Raw genomic sequence first — 23,367 nt, forward strand, 5'->3', positions numbered from 1 at the left:
GCCAAGCAAATTTTGCTGTGGTGGGTCAATACGTCGGAGGTATTCTTGGGGGGTGTTCCTGCCATGTCCACTTGCATTGCACTTTCGAGAGCCTTAACATAGCTCCATGTCATCATGTTCTGACGGTTGATTTGCTGATCTTATTTGCCCTGACCTCTGAGTTTCCTTTTGCAGTTTGCTGATGGAGTGGAGGCAGCAGTTCACGGGGGCCTCGGGCACCTTCTTGACCTCCAGGTTCAGTTCGGGGGGCTTCTATGCTTTGTCACAGGCCGGGGGACCTGCGTGCCCCTGGTACAAAAATTCAGTGGCCTTATTGGCCCTGGTGCAAGCCACGACAGTCGATTTTCTCATCAGCAATTCACCTACCAGCTTCATCATTGAGTTCTTAACGCGCTGTCCAAAGTTTCCAGCTTCCAGAAGAGGTCTACCCCCATCTACAATTTGCTCCAAAGTGCTGCGTTTCATTCTTTTTTTTGCCGAAAAAACAGTGCTAATTATCTTACTTCGAGAACAAGATACAAGAGGTCAGCTTATAGCTGACGGGCTGCGTTCACAAATCGGACACAGCCCTAAAAGGTAGCATAATAAATCATACTCTCACGGAGGGATATGACGAGTGTGAATGAACAGCCATCGGGGTGGTGAGTAGTGCCACCGAAGGCCCTGCGTAGTCTGCTCAAAGAAGAGGCCCTGTGTGTCCCAAGCCCGGAGGAAGCGTCTCCGCTTCTCCTGACCGGCCCGGGAGTCTCCCTGAATCTGGTCCCACTGGCCTCTGAGGGTATGAATAATCTCACTCCAAATCTCCGCCATGATCTGGGTAGTCGATAAGGAGGTGCCACCGAGGATCTGCGCGCAGCGCGAGGTCCAAATATGCCACACTGTAATGCTGCTGATAATCTCCCAGACTGGCTGCCTCTCCCGAACTCCTGTATCAGCCTCTGCTAGGTGCTACGGGATACCCTCGAGCGGCCCCCACGTCCCCTGTGTGATAAGGAAAGTGGGGTCCTGGTGGCATGCCTCGAATAAGTGATGAAGACCAGGTGCGGTGCTGCACCAACAGAACGCGCCCCAAGTGATCAATCCTAGCTCTGGTGCTGCGCGAGTAAGAAGCCCGAAAGTCCACCTCCACACTTCCTGGGCGCCGAGTGCAGCTCCACAGGCAATGTTTTGGTGACTCCTCATCCGCATGGCAAATCTGGCAGCATCCGTCCTGGCCTATCTGCCTCAACCAGCTCCCCACTGGAAGACCTTTGTGGGCAAGAAGCCACAGGAAGTATGAGATCTTCCGCGGCCGCCAGCTCTCCCACAAGGCCTTCCAGAATGCCTGCAAAAAGAACCTGGAAATACCCTGTGCGTACCAGCTGGGTCGCTGGGTGGGGGGGCGGCTCTGCATCCTCCCGAGAACTCGCCTGCCCAGAGTCGTGCTGTAGGCGAAGAAGGAAGTCGGCCCCTGTCCTGTCACATGCGTTTCATTCTTCTTGCTGCGATTCATCCTTCTTCCTACATTTTGTTCCGGGAGATGAGTTTGTGGTGTGGTAAAGCTTTCAGATGCTCATGGGCCCCTGTCCAATTCTTGTTCACTTGGCATGCCTGAAAGTCAAGGTTTCTGTCCTGACATCTCAACCACTTTTTCTCCTATGAAGAAGTTGATGAGCTCTCCCAAGCCACGTCCATCTCTTGTTGACTTGCATGCCTAAAAGTCTGGGTCTAGGTCCTGATGTCTCTCAACCACTTCTTCTCCAATGAAGAAGTTAGTGATCTGCTATCATTCTGAAGCTGTGTCTCAAGGTGGTTCGCATGAGTCTAGACCTAAGTCAGCATACTAGTGTACTCTAATAAACCAGATCCTTTGGCTCTCCTCAATTTCTTCATTGCTGCTCGCTTTGTTGGAAACCTTGCTAGGCCCTCCTACAGCCTTCATGCTGCAGTAAGCACCCCCGTGACCTCTACACCAGGTATTGCTTTCCCTATCCTAGTCATCTCCTACTCTAGGCTGAGCTTGCTACATGCCTAGGACGTATCCTAGGAGCTCTCTTCATGGAAAGATGAAGATGGTGTGTGACTACATGAGTGGTCACACTTCATTAGATGTGCATTTCCAATTCTCCCTAAGACCTAGGTGGACCCTTAGACCTTAGGGACTATAATTTCTAAGGTTCCTTGACCCTTCTCCCTACACTTTAATTATTATAATCCCCTTTTTACCCCTAGGAAATGACCTATGTTGTCCGTAATGCCTTTCTTTTTGTGTACCTCATTGAACTTCTCCTACAAAATAAACAAATGGTCTAGCTCCAATTGACAAGCTTGAAACTACTCTTCTAAAATAAACAAATGGTCTAGCTCTACGTGACCAGCTTGAAACTACTCTTCTATAATAAACAAATGGTCTAGTCCCAAGTGGCCAGTTTGGAACTACTCTTCTATAATAGCATGCCTCTTGATATATTTCATTGAATAATACATTGCCCTCGGTTTCAGTTTACCAAGCTGAAATAGATTGATGATTGGGTGGTAAGTCCAATCCTCGATGCCTTACAATGTATTTTCCCATTGCACTTGTAAAGATACAATTGGCAACCTCCTTAAAGGATCCAAGTAAATTGCCCAATATAACACTATTTGCTGGTACCATGGCCTCCAAATGTGGAAACCCTCAATAACTCTTGGATACCATCAAACCCTCAATTACTCTTGGTACTTTCCGAAATACCCTTTTGCTTAATTTAAGCCTCAATTACTCTTGGTACTTTCCAACGTACCCTCTTGCTTGACAGCGCTGCTATAAATAATATTTTCTTTTTGCTAGCTTTTTCTCTTTCTCATTTCTACTCTATGAAGTGTTACCTCTAAAAGTAACATTTAGGCATAACACAAGTATCAACTTTCTAGGAGCATTTTCCTATACCTGCTTGTACTAAATGTTGCAAACTATATCCTCCTTCCCAAATTAATACTCAAGTGTATGTTGTCCCCATAGATTGGAGATATACATGCAAAACAACCAATAACTTCTTTTCATAAATGTTGTACTTTTACTTCAGCACTTTAAAGCCTTCGGCTCTCAAAGGCTATAGTAGGTCTATAGTAGCATGTAGGCCACTCTTTGACTATTTTAGTCTTCTTGGGATCCTTTTGTAGAGATATTTCTGCCAACAAATTGTTCAATAAGAGTATTCCAATGGCCTTTATTCTTATTCCTATCCATCCCCTCCCCCGATGCCATTAGAAGTAAATGCATTGCCAAAATTCAAATGAGAGAGCTCCTTCCATTAGAGCGCAACCAGATTCTCCGTTTTGGAGGTGCTCCCTTTCTCTTGCAGATGACTATGCGATTTGCAGTAGACAATTTTGATTTGGAGCAGACAATTCAATTTGCACTTGATATGCTGAATCAAACATGTTGCATCGTAATGCGGTTGCAAGAACCTTGAATCCATCATAGGCTTCTACATGAAAGCAAGTCCTTCAGCCAAATCTCGCGTCTGCTCAATCAACCCATCTGCCACATGTGTTCATTCGTCCATCAATCGTCTGCCAGACATCGGTTATCCCAATCAATTGTTGTTTGGAGATCAAAGCGATGTTCTATTGCCCCATGAAGGAAGCACAGACTGGCACCATCACTACATAGATTGGCACCATCATAATAGACGACATCCCCAATGAAGTGCTCAAAACTTTCATTGGGTTCGTCTACACTCCCACCATAGACCCAAAATACTGAAATGGCTCTTCTGGACCGCATAATTGAGACATCTGTACAGATAATGTGACTCTGGTCCTGAGCAACCAGCGACTGCCACCAAAAGCATCAGCGATCCCAGATTCTGAGGAATCTTCAAGAGAGCAACGTGCAGTTCCAAACCCGACACTCAAGGACTGCTGATTGAAACGATGTGCCATCAAATCTTCACACCATTCTTCCACGCATCAAACACGTCGACGTGCAGTCCCCCCCTATTTCCCCTACGCTACCAATTCCACTTGTCTTCTGCTTCGCTCTCCCTAATCAATAGTCTCTACTGTCCTAGGTTCATTACCGCTTTGATACCCATTGTAATAAACCAGATCCTCTGGCTCTCCTCAATTCCTTAATTGTTGCTCGCTTTATCGGAAACCTATGACTCTATGGCTTTTTGCCAAGCCCCCCTATAGCCTTCCCGCTACAGTAAGCGCCCCCGTGATCTCTACACCGGGCATTTCTTTCCCTATCCTACTCATCTCCTACTCTAGGCTGAACTTGCTATGTGCCTAGGATGTATGCTAGGTGCTCTCTTCATGGAAAAGATGAAAGATGGGGTGTGACCAGACGAGTAATCACACATCATTAGATGTGCCTTTTCGATTCTCCCTAAGACCCTACACCTTAGCTATTAGAATTTCTAAGATTCTTTGACCCTTCTCCCTAACCCTTCTCCCTACAATTTAATTATTATAATCCCCTTTTTACCCCTAGGAAATGACCTATAACCTAACATAACCCATTTTCCTTCCTATCTCACTCAATATGACTCCCATTTCACAGCCGTCTGGATTAGTGTTCTTCTCTCAATTAATCCTATTGATTAATATACAAATTTGGGCACTACTAGGTACTCATGTCATAAAAATGTACAACAAGTACAAAGCATCTCTATTCTGAGTAGTTAATGACTCTTCTCGTGTTTGTGTATCAACACGTGAAAATGCAATGATACCTCCCTAATCTCGTAGTATCTAGGGCATCGCATCAAGACATGCTTCTTGGTCTCCACCTCATGTGTCACAAGCGTATAGATCCTTAAATCCGTATGTCGGGTGGCTGCAATCTTGCATCTTGTCTCTATCTCTGCAATGAGGTCCTTAGCCGTCCGTACTACATAGGGAAGGTGAATCCACGGGTATGGATGAAGCCATCCTTACTTAGATACACGAAATTCTCTCCATGGAAAGCTATCTATGTCATATGTTAGTGAGAGGGAATGTCCATGGGGGTAGCCCCTTGGCCTACGTTGAGGTAGGCGGGGGCTAGGAGAGCTCCCCGTCTCTCTTTTGGGGGTCGCAAAGACCCGTGATGAGGCTGGAAGGGAGCACGGGGGCTGACAACAGCCCCACGGTGTCTAATTGAGGTCACAATCCCAACGGGGTAGAGGGGGCGCAGGGGATTACATCAGCCCTACGGTGTGTGTAAGGGGGGCGGGGGAAGGCTACACGCTGGCCACGCAGTGAGGCAGCAGCCCAGGGAGTTTGTGGCGAGTTGATGCAGCTCACGAGAGGGGGCCTTGATGGTGCAGTAGCTCACAGGAGGGGGCTTTGATGGCGCAGCAACTCTCGGCACGATCAACAGCAGCAGCAGAACATGACGCAACTGCAGGGTGGGGCGGGGAGAGAGGGAGGGGGAGGGGGGGCGGGGAGAGAGAGAGAGAGAGAGAGAGAGAGAGAGAGAGAGAGATCATATATACTTGGCAACCTTCATCTATGAGGCTGTCCGACACAGGTAGCGGTTGCTCCGAGCACATAGGCGAGATCAAGGTATACAACCAGAGTCCTCTCAGAGCATGATCACTAGGTTTTCTCAGCTAGACAACGCTAACTAGAAAGACTCACAAAGACAGTGGATGCGAGGACCTGAGCCAGAGATGCTACAGACTCGCAAGCAGAGTCAGGTACATATCATATTAGGGGACTTTCCCTTCATGCTCACTAGACAAGAGGCACGACCCACAGGAGTGACAGCGGTGCTTGTTCGCCACATGGGCCATAGCCAAGAGACCACAGTGGACCACACACGTCAACAGCCGTGAGCGCTCCATCACAGGTTTTAAGCCACCATAGCAGCCTCACACAACCACGCCCCTTTCTCGAGGCTGATGCTCCCATCCTCTAAGTTCGAAGGGTTTTCTCTCTATGTATTAGTGCCATTATGATAATGATTATAGGTTTCTTTTCGTATTCATCATGGGCATCGATGCTTGCTTAATGGCTCTACCCCTTTGCTCATTGTATCAGATTCTTTTAGTCTCATAGACCCTTTGGTCTTCCAAGACTTTTAATAAACTTTCTTTCTTTCTTTCTCTCCCTACATCATTTAAATTTTCCTCTATGCAAACTTTGTGGTCTTACGCTCTCTTTAGCAGCATACTCTGTACGAGAGACAAGTTTTGAAATCTTGGTAAAACCAAGGTTATGATCTTCAACACATCCAAAGCAATCATGCACATAGAGCAATTCACTCTTGATGGATTACAAGTGGAGGTCGTCGGCTCGTCGCATTGTACACATATTTGGGAGTCGTCGCATCGTACACATATTTGGGAGCTCTTTTCTCTTGCCCGATCTTCATGATGAGACTGGGCCATGCAGGCCTGTCTAAGCACCGCGCTTGCTAGGCTTTAGCAGCATTGCCTTCACTCTCACTTCTAGAATCCTCAGACCAAGTCTCTTCTCTTCATTCTTTGGTCCGCCGACCAAGTACATGATGTATTTCAAATTTTGGTCTCATAGGCCATTTAATTCTTGTACATACATTATCAAATCTCTCTCTCTCTTGCGTGTATGTGTATCTCCATGAAACTTGGATGTGTCACATCCCAAATTGTCTGTTCTCACGTATTTGAAGCTTAAATGGACACATACCACTATACCAAACCATCCAACAATGTGGCCTACAATATCAACTTGAGATGTGTTTTTTACGATTCCATAGAATATGCATTTAGTTCATCAAGACATCAGAGAAAGAAGTTATCAACCTCAGCACGATTCCATAGAATATGCATTTAGTTCATCAAGACATCAAAGAAAGAAGTTACCAACCTCAGCACCACTAATGCCGAAGAAAGAGAAGCATTTCCACAATCTACATGTATTTGGCATTAGATGCTTTTCAAAAAGAAAAGGTGGTCATGTTGGTTACCATATGTCACAATTACGCAGTCCCATGCCCAATATAGTGGACTGAGATTTAGGATGCAGCAAAAGGCCTTGTGAGCATTACCCTCTACCTCTGGGTCGAAGTAGATGGTGGAAGTTGTTCAAAGATACAAAGACCTTGTAAACTTGACTATGACAGTCTACATCCGCATTGAAAAAAGAGCATATCCATCACAAAGATTCATGACAGACTTGGATATTTCATATCGAAGCCCGTTACTTAATTCTATGTTCATATACCTAGATGAATCCGGGAACATTCCCAAACTCATCCTCTAAAAACACAACATAGTGCAGTTTCAATCTCACGATAGTCACTCATAAGATTGAAAACCATAAAGTCCATCACGCATAGCAGGGACTAGCTACTATGACATCCCCACTGACGTCATCAGCGCCCAACAGTGGGTGTAGACCATAGTATAAAAATATGCTCTCACACATACAAATCCACACACCCACACATACTTGAGCATCCATTTATACAAAGTCTTTGTATTGAGTTTCTGTCGACACTCCGGAGGTAAAGGGCAAACTCAGCCATAATGAAGACTAGCACTAAAGGAGAAGGCTAATCAAAAAGTAGTCAAAATCTCTTCATTCAAGCTACAACTGCTTGTGAAGTCTAAACAATTTCATTTTAGTCTTCCCAAATGAGCATCTAAATCTAGCTGATAGGGCAACGCACCATTTAAGATAGATAGAATTATCGCAATACCAGCAGGCCGCAACTTGAACGAAAACTTCACAAGGTGAAATTTGCATGTCCGCTAATACGGCAGAAGCATATACCTAGATGAATCTAGGAACATTCCCAAACTCATCCTCTAAAAACACAACATAGTGCAGTTTCAATCTCACGATAGTCACTCATAAGATTGAAAACCATAATTCTATGTTCATGATTAGAGTTTGTTGTAACGAGACTCTATCAACCTTGTTGCACACATAAGAAAAGGAATAAATAAACAAGGTCAGCGCATCTTCAACTATGTCTAAAGAAAAGGAGTAAGCTCTTGTATTAATTAGTAGTTGATGGCCCTTGCATCATAATCACTAGCACTTCTAGAAGAGAATATCATCACCTTCCTCAGAAACCGTATCGGAAGTGTTTTTCAAGGCACTGCCTCTTTGAGCTTATGCTCTAAGTTATATGTTTCCCTTGCCCTCAATCACCCAACCAAGAAAAAGTAGAGCATATATACAATCGTTGTGGAAAAAGAGAATGAGAGCTTCAAAGACAACATATACATACCATCTTCCCCACTGTTGTAGATCCAACAAAAATGACCTTATCAACAAAGGAGACAAGGGCTTCACCAGTTTCTGCATAGCTGGCAAGAAATTGCACAAAACACCATGGTGAAGCATAGTACAAACACTCTATGCTTAAGAGCTTTGAAACAGTTCTAGATAGCAAACTAGAAGAGAACAATTGTCATTCCATTAATCCAGAGTGACATGCCCCAAAATGGCAGCTAAAAATACATGATTGTATACAGAAAAAAGCAGCCATTAGGAGGTTTAAAAAAAAGACAGAGCAGCAATCTGTTAAGGGCTTGCCGATAGAAGCTACAAACTGCCATCTGATTGAAATTGCAGAAGAGAAGAAGATAAGGCTTTACCCAGTTATTACATGCACAAGATCGGCAGGGGCACCTATAGTCTGAAGCGCTGCTTGGATGATCTGTGAGTAGAAGACCCCGGACCAACTAGCATGCTCTGAAACCTTTCAAACGAGAGCAGTTATATCTTCAGCATGTGCAAGTTCAAAGAATTGTTTGTTTATTTTTGTTAGTTTTTATTATTTGCAACGCTTGATAATGTTGCAAACAGGAATAAAATTGCAGTAAAGTTGTCTGTTTATTGCAATCTCATTCCCACTATTTGCAACCAAATCAAGCTTACAAAATCAGACGAAACAGATAAAATTGCAAATAACAGAAAGCCAACATACGACACCAAATATATGTATGTGTACAGTGTTATCCAGAAGAAAAGGACCATATAGTTACATACAAACTACCCCTCCCTTCCTCATTTCCTCAAACTGAAGGGTCGAAGGCACATCCTTCCTAATATCTCCCAAACATCTGCACCACACCAGAATCGTTTGAAGAGTGCAATTTCTACTTTGAGACACAGCCCTCTCCAAACTTATCCTATCTGAAACAACTATGGTCCTTCAATTAGACTTTCAAGTGCCATAGTGCAATGGCTCAATGCATCTCGTTTTGCACAAAGCACTATGCCTCCACCGCCCAAATGCAATTGTCATGCTCCAGTGTTATTGTAAAGCATGGTGCATCATGAGGAAGTAAGGACTTATTGAATCTGTATCCTCCGTCCCATGTACGTTTGTGAAACCAGCCTTCGGAAACTCCAAAGGGCAGTGAGCAAATAATAACCAACAAATACTTAATTTCCAGCATTTAGAAATTCCCACAGCAAATCAAAATAATTTAGAACACAACACCCAAGAGCTAGATTGCCCTCGTCCTGCACCAGACACGAGATTGGCCCTACACTTAGAGCACCCCTTTCGGTAATTCTTCATCTTTTATTCAGATAGCATCAAAAATACAGTAAAAACACTCTCGTGCATCCAACCAAAGCAACCAACTGAATAATCAGTTCACAGGCACTTCCGTCCTGCTATGCAAACAGTTCCAGTCTCAAAAAGGCATTGGAGCCCACTGCAATATCCCATGGCAGCCTTTGTTCTGATTCTGGCTGATAATTCTAACCTGGCAACTCTGATACCCTTCAAGGGAGACCAGGCAGGAGAGAAATCAGCCAAGTCTAGCCTGCTAGCTCGGATATCCTTCAAGGGAGTCTTGGCAGGACAAAGACCAACAAAACAACCAGCCCTAGCTGTTCCTGGCACACAGAAAGGCTAGATGCAACAAGGCAAAAGAATCTGAAGATTCTGAGGGAGTAGAAGAGCTTCTGGGAAACAATCGACTAATATGAAGGCCTTGGGAATCCTGAAACAGCAACAAGCAAAAAGGCGAATCTGAGTTTTCAATCACTCTAGCAGCCGAAATCAGCAGGAGCAACCCTAGAAGAGGTGAAAACAGTGAAAAATGATTTCCTTCTAGTACCCTTCGGCCCCTAGCGGTCCAAACCTAGTAGGCGAAATGGACCTTGTACCAATCTGGCACCCCGGAAGCCTGTTTGGTGACCCTGGAGTGGATCTGGAACAACGAAATCAGGTCTAGCAGCCCTGGAAACCCTCTGGCAAGTGCGAATCAGTAAATCCTCTCACCTAGAAGCAAATCAAGTTGCCTGGAAGCTCCAAACTGCTCGAAAAAGTACGATTTTGATAGACGACTGTTCCTGGAAGAAGTGTGAATCGAATTTGGGCCTCTAGGAAGGCATGAACACCCAGCATGCAGCAAAAACAAACTAATATGGAGGCTCATAGCACAAAAACGAACGAAATTCGTTTTTGAGCTTTTGGCAGCCCACAGACTGCCCTAGTAGTCGAAAATCATCAAGGCAATGTGATAGAATAGCCATGGAACAATTACCCAGCCTGTGACTTGTCTCTTCCTGTTCTTTTGTGGTCCAAAAACAAGCCTCAGAGCAAATTTCGACTTTTTGCCTTGTCCCACAAGCCAGCTTGCCAAACGAGGCCCCTGGAGCTATTTCTAGCTAAAGGAATTTTTACTCCTCTCTAACCTTCAGACCCTTTGCCTTGGCCCATGGAATTGATTGCACGGAAGTGTCCATTATGATTTTAATCAGTTTGAGGCCAGGTCAATCACCGTAAATTCCTAAAATTTAGAAATTTACATCCCCGTGACAGACCCCCCTCTTGAACACACAGCAAACATCCTCGTTTTCTGGTTCAAAACAGCAAGCACGAAAACCAGAAAAATCAAAATACTGAGTGGCAGACTCTGCCAATATTACAGGTACCTGTCCAGATATATGCTTGAAACATCAGCAATGCAAAAATAGCATTGAAAAATCAAAAAATGTATACAAAATATGGTTTGGTAGAGGTGCAGATAACCAGCCATTCCAGACATTTAAACCGAATCTAACAGTGACTAGTACACTGATCCAGTAGTCCATCTCGATGTCTCCACAAAGAATAATACAGCAAACAAATATTAGTTAACAGTGGATCCTGCGTGCATTAGCAAAAGGTATCAATGAGAATTTTCTGTACCGAGTTAGGTTTGCAGGTTACCTTTATGACAACAGCATTTCCTGCAAAGACAGCAGCAAGCATAGGGTTGAAGATGTTGTGGAACGGATAGTTCCAGGGAACGATAGCACCAATGACACCCAATGGATGGTATTCAACCCTTGCAGTTTTATGCAGCATAGCTCGACCAGTAGACCTACATAGACCATCAGGAGAAAACCCAAACATTTTTGTTCATTTATAAGCTTTCAAATTGAATGGTAAAGCAGACTCAACCCACTCCAATATTAGGAAAAAACGATTGAAATCAGATGAAAGCTTCTCTAATCTTCAAAACTAATAGTGAAGACTGATTTGAGAGGGCTTTGATGGGGGGCTCTCTTAGGCTCAGAGAATACATAATCGGCAATGGTAAAGCAGACTCAACCCACTCCAATATTGGGAAAAAACGATTGAAATCAGATGAAAGCTTCTCTAATATTCATAACTAACAGTGAAGACTGATTTGAGAGGGCTTTGATGGGGGGCTCTCTTAGGCTCAGAGAATACATAATCGGCCCGGTTCTAAAAAATTCTCCAACTTATACATGTAAGCTTGTCAGAGCTAACAGTCCCCAAGTCCAAAACTGAGTCTAGGTCCATACATTTGTTGTTTATTGAAAAAGATAACATGAATAAACTATGACATTTTGCCTCTCATGTCTCTCGTACATTGGAACAAGAGTGACTGAAATTCAATGAAAGTTATCCCTAAAGCTTGGCAGTGCCTTATGAAAGCCCCCATCAAAGTCTTCTGTTACTAGCCACAGAGAACCCAGTTATGAAATTTTGATTGCATTGTTCTTCCATCACCTCTCTTCCAAGATTTCACAGCTCTGTTCAAACTAAATTCAGGCTTGCAATTTTCTTGATTGAGACAACATATATATCTTGACTGTTACTGGAAAGAGGAGAAATTATATTTTTTGAATAAATGGAAATTGCATAATACTTCGTGCTCAATACCTGTACTCAGGTTTTAACCACCGCTCTCCCTCATCCAACAACCATGTGATCTTCTCACAAGTGGTCATTATTTCACCAAGTACTGCATCAACCATTGTCTTCCCTGAATCTCTAGATGAGACCCTGCATTTCCAACAAATAGCAATATATATCAATGGACGGGGACATATATTTCCCAAAACCAAGAGATATCATACATGCAAGCATGATTCACTTCAGCAATCTCCCCAGGATCTTTGACCAACCAACTTCCTGAATTCTAGCACACTCCACAGATTGTGCGCTTTGAAGTCTATTTGCAAGTCATGAAACACCATATGAAACTGTGAGTATTCAGAGGGGTCAAAACTGAGATTCCTAAAATTGGGGCATAAACCACAAAAATAACAGTGATAAATGCAGGCTTTGCATAAGCATAGCAAAAACATTACAATTCATATGAAAGGTTTTTAAGAACAGAAATGTGTAATCAAGAATAGATGATTTCCCCTCAAAAAAGGCCCACTAAAGAAAATTTCAAGTGCAACAAACCAAAGTGTTCCTTGCCTTACAATCATTAACACAATAGATGCCGTCTTCCAAGTTGACAACTTTTTCCAGCATTTGCCATTAAATGGAACAACAAATATACTTCCCTAGCAGGAATATGCTTCCATGTGACACTGGCTTGACACCATCTCACCTAAATCCCCATCCACACTTGCTATCACCTAAATCAAACACAACATATGTAATTACACATTTCATGGTTACAATTCTCCTAGAAGCACAAAGGCTTTTAAACCTGATTTGGCAGCAAAACGACTTTGCGGCCCTTAAATCTGCAACTGTCACATGAAGAGAGAGTACGATTATAACCTGCTTTAAGGAATGATGACCCTTAGGCGGACCTTTTGAAAAAAAAATGCAACTGGAAGTACACTGCAAAAATCTCAAACCAGTGACCAGTCTTGCATTCAACATTACAAAAAAGGGACATATTACCAATAGCTTGGGTTACAGTTGCAAAGATGGAAGGAAAACCTGCAGTTGCCCCCTTCAGTACACCTGAAAGGGCCAATATGAGCCCATTTGTATCCTCCACCACCTAGCCACCCCTGACATGTGAAACTTCCCAGAACTTGGTACTAGGCACATAGAACAGTCCTTGCACCATCATCCTCTCTATCTCAATGGTTTGGTGTGCCACCTACCTTATGTGGAATATTTGTGACTCCATTTGTGTTTTAGAGGAGCAGAAAACATCATTCCCGAGCATCCCCTTTTGCAATGCACTCAAGGTGAAATGGGCCTCTGAAACATGGAAGTAAGATCTGTAGTTACCTTCATTAGCCCACCTAAAGGCATCCCCACGGTGCTCTTCGGGACCATTGTCACCACCAAAAGTTTCACTGAAACAATTTTTAGTGCTTCATAAACATTTAAGGCTTCCTGAAACGTCCGTCATTGAAATGTCACTGAGGTAATTTATTTTATTTTTTTGACGTCTTTATTTAATTATTAATGGCAATTGGAGGCTGGGGAGATGGTTTCAATGGACATTACTGATATTAAATAAGCATTGAAACGTTTTGAGCAATGTTCAAAACTTTAAACTTGATAGTTGAAACAATTTGAAAACCTGAATGTTTGAGACTTTGACAGGACAGCTATTAACTAAGCATCCTCAATTTCGAACATACATGTTTGAAAGGGGGCAGAACTAGTAGCAGGCTGAGACTCCTTCCCAAGCAAAGAGAGAAGACAGCAAGCAGATTTTCCACGGACAAGTGACTGGAGAAACTATCGTGGAGGGAATCTTAATCAAGACAGGAATTTGGAAAGGTGGAAAGTATTGGGAGCAGAGGCAGCCAAAAAGAGCAGAAAACGGCAGCTTGTAGAGCTTTAACAGGCCTGATCCAAACATGCAGCTGAATTCCCTGAGCTTGGTGGGTGTTTCAGTGAAACATTTCAGGGTTCAAAGCCACTGAAACATGTTCCCTGATTTACTATGCTTAAGACTATGTATAGGGACCTTGTAAATTGCCAGTAGCCCCAACATGGCTCATCACATTCAGCTAAAATGACTATGTTTAAGAGTATGCATAGGAATCTTGTAAAATGCCACATGGCTCTCTCTCTGCAGAGCCAACAGTGGTATCAGAGCAGTACGATCAGACTGCGGAATGTGCAGGATTTTGGTGCGGCCCTCGCGTGGGCAACATGTACCTAGCATATGTAAGGAAGATTCTAGGAAAGAAGATCGTAAAGGATTCGGCCTAATAAACCAAGAATAGGGGTTAAGGACAACCCATGCGGCATAACCCTTCACAAGCGACAGCCACCTTTAAACTCTTTCCTGAGAGACACATTCATGTATGCCATTTTCCAAAGGTCACACACCTTCACAAGGGGTACACACCTCTTGGTGCATGTGTCTCTTCAATTGCACCCCCTCACTATGTACCTAAAGAGAGGCCATTCATGAATAAAGCATACAATTTCTTCTTGCGAATCTACGTTACTCTGTTGTTCACTTACTCCCTTCACGCTCCTATGATACTTTCATTGCAATTAATAATAACAGATTAATTAGGATTCCTTAAATGGTATCAAAGCAAAATTTTGCTCCAACCTATACGGAATGCTCTCCACCTCCAACCTGCATTGAAGGCTTCAAAAGAGAAATGACACAAAGAGGAAATAGAAAGATGGCACGTATACACAGCCTCTCCATGATCCATCACTTGATGACGCCATGGGTTTTTCCTATTCAATGCAAAATCTGCACCTTTTCGCAAAAAGATGCACCTTTTCAAGTGTAGCTGCATCTCTTTCGTGCCCCATACAGCCCTCCAACTTGCACGTCATTGGATGTCAGCCTAGGGTCTTGCATGCAGCCTAAAGGTTATGCATTGGCAAAACTTCAATGTTGACACCTTTGTCAACAATTTTTTTGACAATCCAGCAAAGGCATAGAGGAAGATTCATCAAACACAACATCCCAATTGACAAAAGCCTTGCCTGTGCGAGGCTAGTAGAGCTTGTAGCCCTTGCTCTCGGAGCTATACCCAATTAAAATGCATTTGACAGCTTTATCATTCAACTTTATGCGTGTCTGAGATCTCTCTCTGCAACAGCCTCATCAGCCGATTAATCCATTGCATAATTGCACACAGAAACACACCCTTAGCTACACATGCAATACATTCCTAGTTGCATTGCTGATCATAATGACAATGAACATCATCAACAAATTCATCATTCAGGCTGATCATGGTCAACACGTTAGTCATTCAAACTCATTTTCGTCCAGGTTGATCATCCACACTACACCCATCTGGATTGAGGCTTACTTCCTCGTGGGATTTGCTTACATCACCACAGACCTACTTCATATGCTACCTCACGCACTCTGATCATTGGTGCACTCTTAGGCTTGTGCTTTCATCAACGCCTCAACAACACATGGACTTGACATCACAGGTTGCACAAGGTGCTTTTGGAAGACCTAAGCAATATGACACATCTTATCAATGTCACCTCTTTCAAAGACAATGCCACGTTATTTGCTTTGATGTTTTCACGGATCCTCGTCATCTGTTATATTATATGTCGCCCCTTCTATTGGTGCTGCATTCAGTTCCCACCAAATGCCCACTCATCCATATTCCCATTTCCCTCAACCCAATCACATCAATGACAACAATTGGCACTTTTCTCTCCTCCGTAGTTACATTTTTCCACCACTGATTTCTATTGGCCTAGTTGCAACATAGTGCCCTCTCGGAAAACTCAATCCACTATCTCATAAGCCTTGTCGAAATCCAACAGAGGGATCGCAAGAGACTCTGGCTCGTCTTGCAAGTGAAAATATTGTCCAAGATGGTACTCTCCTGAACAAAACCAATCCACATGTCATCAAAGATATCACGGAGATGTGGACCTAGCTGCAAGCCCAAGACCTTAGCTAAGTTCTTGTAGGCTGTGTCCAGTAAGGTGATCGGTCTCCACTAATGTTTATTTGTCCTATGCCCCCCCACTTGCCCAATACCTTAATTAGGATCTTGTAGGTTGTGTCCAATAAGGTGATCAGTCTTTCCTAATGTATATTTGTCCTATGCCCCCCCCCCCCTTTTGGGGATCAAGTACATCCACACATGAGAGAGGGATGGAGGCATTTGATTGGAGTAAAAGGTCAATTCTAAGTCCATGCAGAGATGGCACTGATCAAGTCTTAATACTACTTGAAAAAGACTAAAAAACAGGCCATCCTCTCTCAAGAATTTCTGCATCGTAGGGCCTTCAAGGCCTCAAGCCAAAGGAATATATGAGACTGCCCTGAAGTTCACAAAAGTTTGATTCCCTCCACAAGTCCCGACCTCTAGTGGAAAAGATGGACTGGTCCCAAGTGCCACGCTCTTTTGGGAGGATCTTTGAGAAAGAGACCCACCTAGCGTCCCCAACAAACTCCAAGTTGTTGAACTCACGTCCAACCACCCAAGAGTCAATGTCAAGTAAGCTACTAGTACACTAGCACCAAGCAGACCCGCATTGATGCCTACAAGCTAGAGCATGGATATTCAGAATTCCTACCCTAAGATGGGCCCCACCCTCAACCCCATCCAGATTGCTCCTTTCCCAATTAGCTCTTCCAATCAAACATGTCTATTGCCAAGGCACAAGCCGAAGACCATGGAAGAAGACACCCACAATTACGAATGTCTAACAAGAAAAGCATATGATCATACAACATGAGGATAGCCACAAGCCGTAGCCCCCTATAACTCTTGGTGCGGGATCAAGCGTTACGATTGACGTCTCACACGGTCATGAAAGTCGTGCACCTTCCAGGCCAATGAGTAACAGTGAGGAGCTTCTTGCTCACATTCAAATGGATCATTGCCGTTAAACATCCAAGTCTAGGTCTATCTGTGGGGAAAGTCACCTAAAGGGTAGCCTTATGGCCATGTGCTATCCGCAGCTCACGAGCTACTACCCCTACTAATCATTAAGCATCTACATCACAAGTCCTTCATCAAAAGAGCAAAGAGGACCACAATCCAATGCTCCTTGACCATGCTACAAAATTAAAGCACCGAAACAAGTGGGTAGGGCTTCCTATAGCCCCTATGGTGCCCCCTTTCATGGGTTGCAAAATCATCATTGAAAGCTGAAGGGCAAGAGGGTACTCCTCAAACCCTCGGTGTAGTTCCAAGGACCCATGCGCTAGAACTCTCGAGGAAGTGCTATTTTATGCGGCTTAGAAGCTAGATCAAAGCCTGATGAAGAAGAGAAAGGGGTGAATCCCAAGACTAGGGAGGATTTTCTTGATCAACAGAAGGACCAACGCAACAAGGGGTCCGTTGGAAAAACAATGCCTTGATAAACCAAGGGACCAGCGCTCTACGGAGGACATGGGGGGAGGGACGGGTGGAGCTCAACTTTGGGTTGGTGGGCCAGGGGGGGACATAATGACCACTAAAACCAAAGGGGATCTTGGGGCAAAGAATCTGACCGAGAAGAAGGGGAGGAGGCTAGAATGAGCTTGTTCTCCAAAGATGCATGGAGGTCTTAATGTTCTCAATGTCCATCTGCACATTCTTGCCCATAAGGGGAAACTCATGTTGCAGTTTTTGCAAGATTCTCAACCATGGGCTACCATGATTCGTCATTTACTCTTGCATGTTGAATCTCTAGCTTTTGGTCATTGGCAACTTTCCCAATGGGAGTTTCTTTTTGGTTCTACGACAAGCAAAATTCATGGCTATCCTTTGGTTTCCCATTTGTTAATGGATTGGAAACATATCCTTTCCCACTTGGATTAGCATGGCAGTGATTCCTTGCAAGGCAACTCTTTCAGAGCTTAAAGTATACATTGGTCTAGAGTGTTCGCCCTTCCTTTGGCTTTGCAGGAGCCTCGACGTTCGTATTTTTTGAGTCTCAAGGAGATTCGTTTGGTTCAAGATGTTGTTGATGATGCTGGATTTTCCCTTACTTTTCCTTTGGCCACTGCCAAATTTGGCCTTGGAATGCATTATCATCCACTTTGGCATAAGATTACTTTGACACCTCCTACAATGGAGTTGTTGCGATCGTTCTATGACATAGTCTAAACATCTTGCTATGTCGCCAGCATGTTGTCTATTTTGCATTATTTTACGCATACTGCCCCTTTCGTCTCCCTCCCATTCAATACCATTCCCAATAGGGGGTTTCCTATCTAGGGTTTGAGACTATGGAGAGGCTTGTAGCTGGTGAGGATCCCAAGCTCATCTAGGACATACAGGACAATAATCTTCCTCCCTTGTGGGAGACCAATTTATAGAAAATTTGAGACCGAATAGAGGGTCAATCAACGAAATGGAGAGAGGCCTTGACCACATGGCCCATCTGCCTGCAATGCAAGCAGTGACTAGGTAGCCTAGACTAGATAGACATAAGCCCTCAAAAGGCAACCCCCCTCAGAGTCTCCAACCACACTTGCTTAGGAAGGAAATATGAGTTCTCCACAATCATTTGAGAGTACCGAAGCTACTAACACTAGGCCCTCAAAGTATTTTATCGAAACACTCTCGAAAGAACTGGAGGATGGGTCTATACTCCTTTGGGAGACCTAGAAAAAGAAGAGTGATCGAGAACTTGGGCACATTGTCGCTAGATTCCATGTCATCCGCAATGAAACCATGGTATCAACGGATAAAGAAAACCGAAAGGAAACCCAAATACGCGGCTTTGCTCAACAAGTGCCGCGTGACCACTGGCGAAACAAGCTACATTAGGAGGACCCTCACGTAAATTGTGACCTCCTGTGCTAGATTTCTCTATGTCCAATCCCCAACTTGGCGTTTGGTTGGCATTAGGTGTCAATGCCTCCAAAACAGCTTGTCCCATAGATCTTGTATTGTTTGCTAAACCTATTGTTTGTTCTTAAATGAGAGGGCTATCTTGATGGCAGTGGGTGTCAAGGATGCTGCCATTAGAGATCCTCTAGCTAAACTAAGTCTTCACCGTCTGAAAAGCCTTCCACAAAGTCAAAACAACAACATCAACACCTGCTAGTAGTGCAAGAGAAGTGGGTGTGGAAAAAGGAGGCAAGAAGAAAAGAAAACAGAGAAGGGGGCCCGCACGAGGAAAGCAGAGAAAAGGAAAAGAAGCCAAGCAAGGAAGAAAGAAAGAAGAGAGAAGAAAAGAGGGGTTCACAAGCCCAATGAGAGACCTTGCCCCTAGGAAGCCGTTCCCTTGAGAAGGATGGATGAAGAAAAGAGCCCAAGAATGGCTGCATACAACGGGAGGCAAAGAAGCTCCCAACCAGAGCTGCAAAAATAGACCTAGAGGCTTCTAAAATGCGGTGGCCAGAGATGAGGCCTTGAGGTTGGCCTCAAGGTTCCTTGCAACAACAAGAGCCAGCCAAGGGCTCGCCCAGGAGGGGAGAAATGCCTCAGGTTAGAGCTGATGGTGGGCGAAGAAGAAAGGGACAGAAACTTGCAAAGAAGGCCCAAAGCGAAAGGTAAGGAAGAAAGAAGGTGGAGCTAGTAGGTGGTACGAATCTAATGAAAGCATGAACTCTTAGACACATGGAATACAGTATGCATCACCCACTCCTTGGGCACCTGACACTTCATGGCTACATTTTCATGACGTGGAATGGAGGCAACTTCATGACAAAGTTCATGCTAATCCACTCAAATGGCTAATCCGAAATCTGAAGGAGCTAAAGTAAACCTTGCGGCTTCCCTTGAGCCATGTTCACTTTGGCACACTTGACAATTAAGAACATATTGGTGCACATCGCTCCTAGATGTCATTTTCATATCTAGAGCACGGACTATTAAACAACAGACATCATACCCTTTTGTTTGTTGAGAGCATCAACAACCATGTTCCTTGTTTCACGAAAGTTCATGCTAATCCGCTCGAATGGCTAATCCGGATCTGAACGAGCTAAAGTAAACATTGCAGCCTTTTGTTTGTTGACAGCATCAACAACCATGTTCCTTGTTTCACGACATATCAATCATAGCCCCTTTAGCTCCATCAATTTTGTCAACCCAACCACTAAGATTGTCAATAACCATGTCAAGGCCTGATGATTGGTTTCGACTATTAACTCGTCCAAATAAGAGATACTATCGAGTCTTAATAGTATTAATAACAAGAAGGATTTATTCATAGTCATTAGTATCAATTCGTACAGCAAAAGGTTGAACCAGCTATGGCAAATCGAAGGATGGGGCTGAGTTAGCTGCTTTCTTCAATACATCAGTAAAGCTAATGAGTTGCTTCTTGATCATTCCTCCTTGAATAAATAGGTCAGTGATGAGAGCAGCTATCTTTGCCAAGTCCTAGATATGTTCTGGCAAAATCCATTAACATTGAACTTCCAAGGCGTTTGTAGGCATGTCCCACTTGATGATATCCTTGAGCTTTACAAGGTCCAACCTAACACTGAAGGGACTGATGATGTACCCGAGGTAGTGAACCTCCTTCGGAAACAAACTAAACTTCTCTGTACTAATTTGGAGAATATTAGGATGACTTCCAAAACACAAAAACGTACAAACCAATAAGACTCTTAAAAACCCGCAATGTCATCTTGTTGAATGTGGCTACCGTTTGCCTTTCAGCTAGATGCATTTTGAACTTAGGCCCAATCCCTAGAATAGTGAGATCTAACCCCTTCTTGCAGTTAGGAAGGACTTCAAGTTGGTGAGCTTGACGACAATGTCTATTGCATGTGCTAGGGTGACTCAGACAGTTCAGTTCTCTGCATGGGCAATGCGGTCCTGTTGATAGGCAAAAAAGAGGGGAATGGCCGGACTGCCTCAAGCCGCAATCATAGCATGGCTCTAGTCTGACCAAACTTCTTCACTCAAACAGTCTGCTTTCATTCAATATTCACACAGACAAGCCCACCGACTTGGAGGGCAACCTTCATCTTCTTCCCAACTATTTTCTCAATTTCCAACTATAACTTCGAACTGAAACCAATGGAATCAGTAACACAGTGTGGCGCTCATGTAGATAGAAAGAAAGTTTATTAAAGTCTTCGGAAGACCAATGGGTCTATGAGACTATGAAAAACCTGATACAATGAGCTGTGGTAGTGGAGCTACTAAACGAGCATCCACACCAATGCAGAATGCAAAAAATGCAAAATGGCAGTACTAAGTCCTAAGTACAACATAGTCATATCCCAGCTATATATATCAATCTCAGTTTCCAGAGCACGTAGACAACGAAGCAAATCTCTCGAGAACACAACTCGACTGGAACGCAATCACACAAGGCAATAGACACTTTCCATCTCACAAAAAATCCACCGAAAAACAGCTCTTCAGTCTGATAGCGCATCCACACGCTCTCTCACAGTCACTATGATCCTCTAGAAAACCAGCCTGAAATCCCAAGATCTCAATCGACCCATCCCTCTTGGCTGATGACACAACCCTCAACGAGGCCACGACTGCAACGAAGCCATGCAAAAGCTCACATGGCCAGACACTCTCAACACACACGTGAAGCAGAAAGGCAATAGTGGTCAGCACAAGGCAGTTCCGTGTGTCTGCTGGTCTCTAGCATTCTCCAACACATGCAATCTCACGTGCCATCGCCAACTCGCCATCCAAAAGCATGGAGAACAAAGTCACATAGCCACCATGCATGCAACAGGCACGTCACACTTCATTTCCAGATTTCCAGCCACGTAATCAGATTACACACAATTTTCACGTAGAATTAATGCATGAATGCCCACATATGACCACACATGACAACGGATAACAATGATAGCCACATGTCATCCCAAAACCAACACCATGTCACATTGGATACCATGACGCTCTTAGAAACCTGGTACACCCACACCGCGACTCATCATCTCCCATAGGAGTCCCTGCAAAACATATTTTCATAACTTGGAATATTTACATCAATCCATAATTACTTGCAAAAGAGCACCCACCAAATCCAAAAGCCCCCAGCTACACTAGCTATGCACATCTAAGTGTCTACCCCCTATATACATGCAGTGCACAAAAGCCTTCTACATTTTTTAGCCTATCACTGTCCTCTTGCCTCCTAATCCCAATGCGTTTCCACAGCATATGCATCCTACAGCAGTAAAACTCAACTGATGAGGGTATTGCATCGTGGCTTGCATGGCAAATGGTGTAATGGGCGATTATAGTGCGGACACATCATCGTCGTCTTGACTGGAATTGGAGAGTGTCTCGGTGTTCATCATCGATCTGCCACAGCATGTCGCAAACAAGCTAAACTACTCTCTCACAAGCCTGTAGGACTATCTCATTAGAGCAGAAGCCTAAGACTGAATCACATGCACTTGCATGTATGTTAGTGAAGGTGCAAGAGAGTAATACTCAGTGCAATCGACCCCCGCTGAAGATATTTGTTATATGGATAATACCAAAAGGCAATTATTTCAACCAAATGAAGATGCACCTGGTGCTGACACGTCTCATACGGTGATTTGGCCACATGCGTGGCTGCCATGTGGATCCATGTGTGGCTGTGAGCTCATAGATTGTGCCAGAAAGGTCTCCATCCAGCCATATTGACAACATGTTCAGCTTGGTCACAACCCCAGACCCAAAGGCTCCATGCCTCATGTATACTAGTTGACAGAATGAGGGTCTTGAACTTGTCATGTGCCTCCTTAAGCCTTCTAAAACTGATGCCACTTGGCATTCGTGGTTCCCATTAGGCCACCATGACCCTCATGATACAAAATTTTCGCATAACCCCTTAGGTATCACTAATAAGAATATTAACCTCATGGACACTCGTCCACCCCACATCAAGAACCTCCATGGACATTCTTTGAAAGACAATTTGGGGTTTAAATAGTCTACTCCATGGCCCATTGTCGAATAATTCATCTCTCAATCTTTGAATCCCCAAACTTGGCTTTATGGGAAAGACAACAGCCTTCAGCCATTTAAAGAAGCTATCCAATGTAAAGAATGGCATGGTGCAATAAATTCGGAGTACACTCAACATTGAACATCATCTCTTTGGATCTATGCAAGTTACCATTGGAAAAGAATGTGATTGGTGCCCATTCAGAGTAGAACCTAGTAATGAAGTTTTGTGCGAGGGGCGACCGAAGAGACCTTGGTTGGCATTAGCATCTTGTATGGCATTAGCAGGTCAGGGTGAAGCAGCTCAGGGTGATCAGAGATGCTAGTACATGCACACATGTAGATGGTTTGAGAGACTGGGTTTCCGTATAGACAGGTTGCCACCCTTTTACAGCATTGATGCCCCGTTTCGGGGCAACACGTTCA

The 23,367-nt window shown here is 44.0% G+C and overlaps 1 protein-coding gene across 1 annotated transcript in view; it reads right to left on the bottom strand.

Moving 5' to 3' along the window:
* Positions 1–23,367, bottom strand: part of ALDH22A1 (aldehyde dehydrogenase 22A1) — a 188,985-nt gene that overhangs the window by 108,250 nt on the left and 57,368 nt on the right. The window contains exons 5-8 of the mRNA XM_087389274.1: positions 12,080–12,202; positions 11,117–11,270; positions 8,541–8,644; positions 8,171–8,249 (exon numbers count right to left, since the gene is read on the bottom strand). Coding sequence (XP_087245400.1) covers positions 8,171–8,249; positions 8,541–8,644; positions 11,117–11,270; positions 12,080–12,202 — 460 coding nt within the window. The remainder of the gene's footprint in view (positions 1–8,170; positions 8,250–8,540; positions 8,645–11,116; positions 11,271–12,079; positions 12,203–23,367) is intronic.

This window comes from Dipteris shenzhenensis, chromosome 18, assembly GCF_047967505.1.
Source record: "Dipteris shenzhenensis isolate YYH24624 ecotype China chromosome 18, Dip_SZ_1.0, whole genome shotgun sequence".
Lineage (NCBI taxonomy): Eukaryota > Viridiplantae > Streptophyta > Polypodiopsida > Gleicheniales > Dipteridaceae > Dipteris > Dipteris shenzhenensis.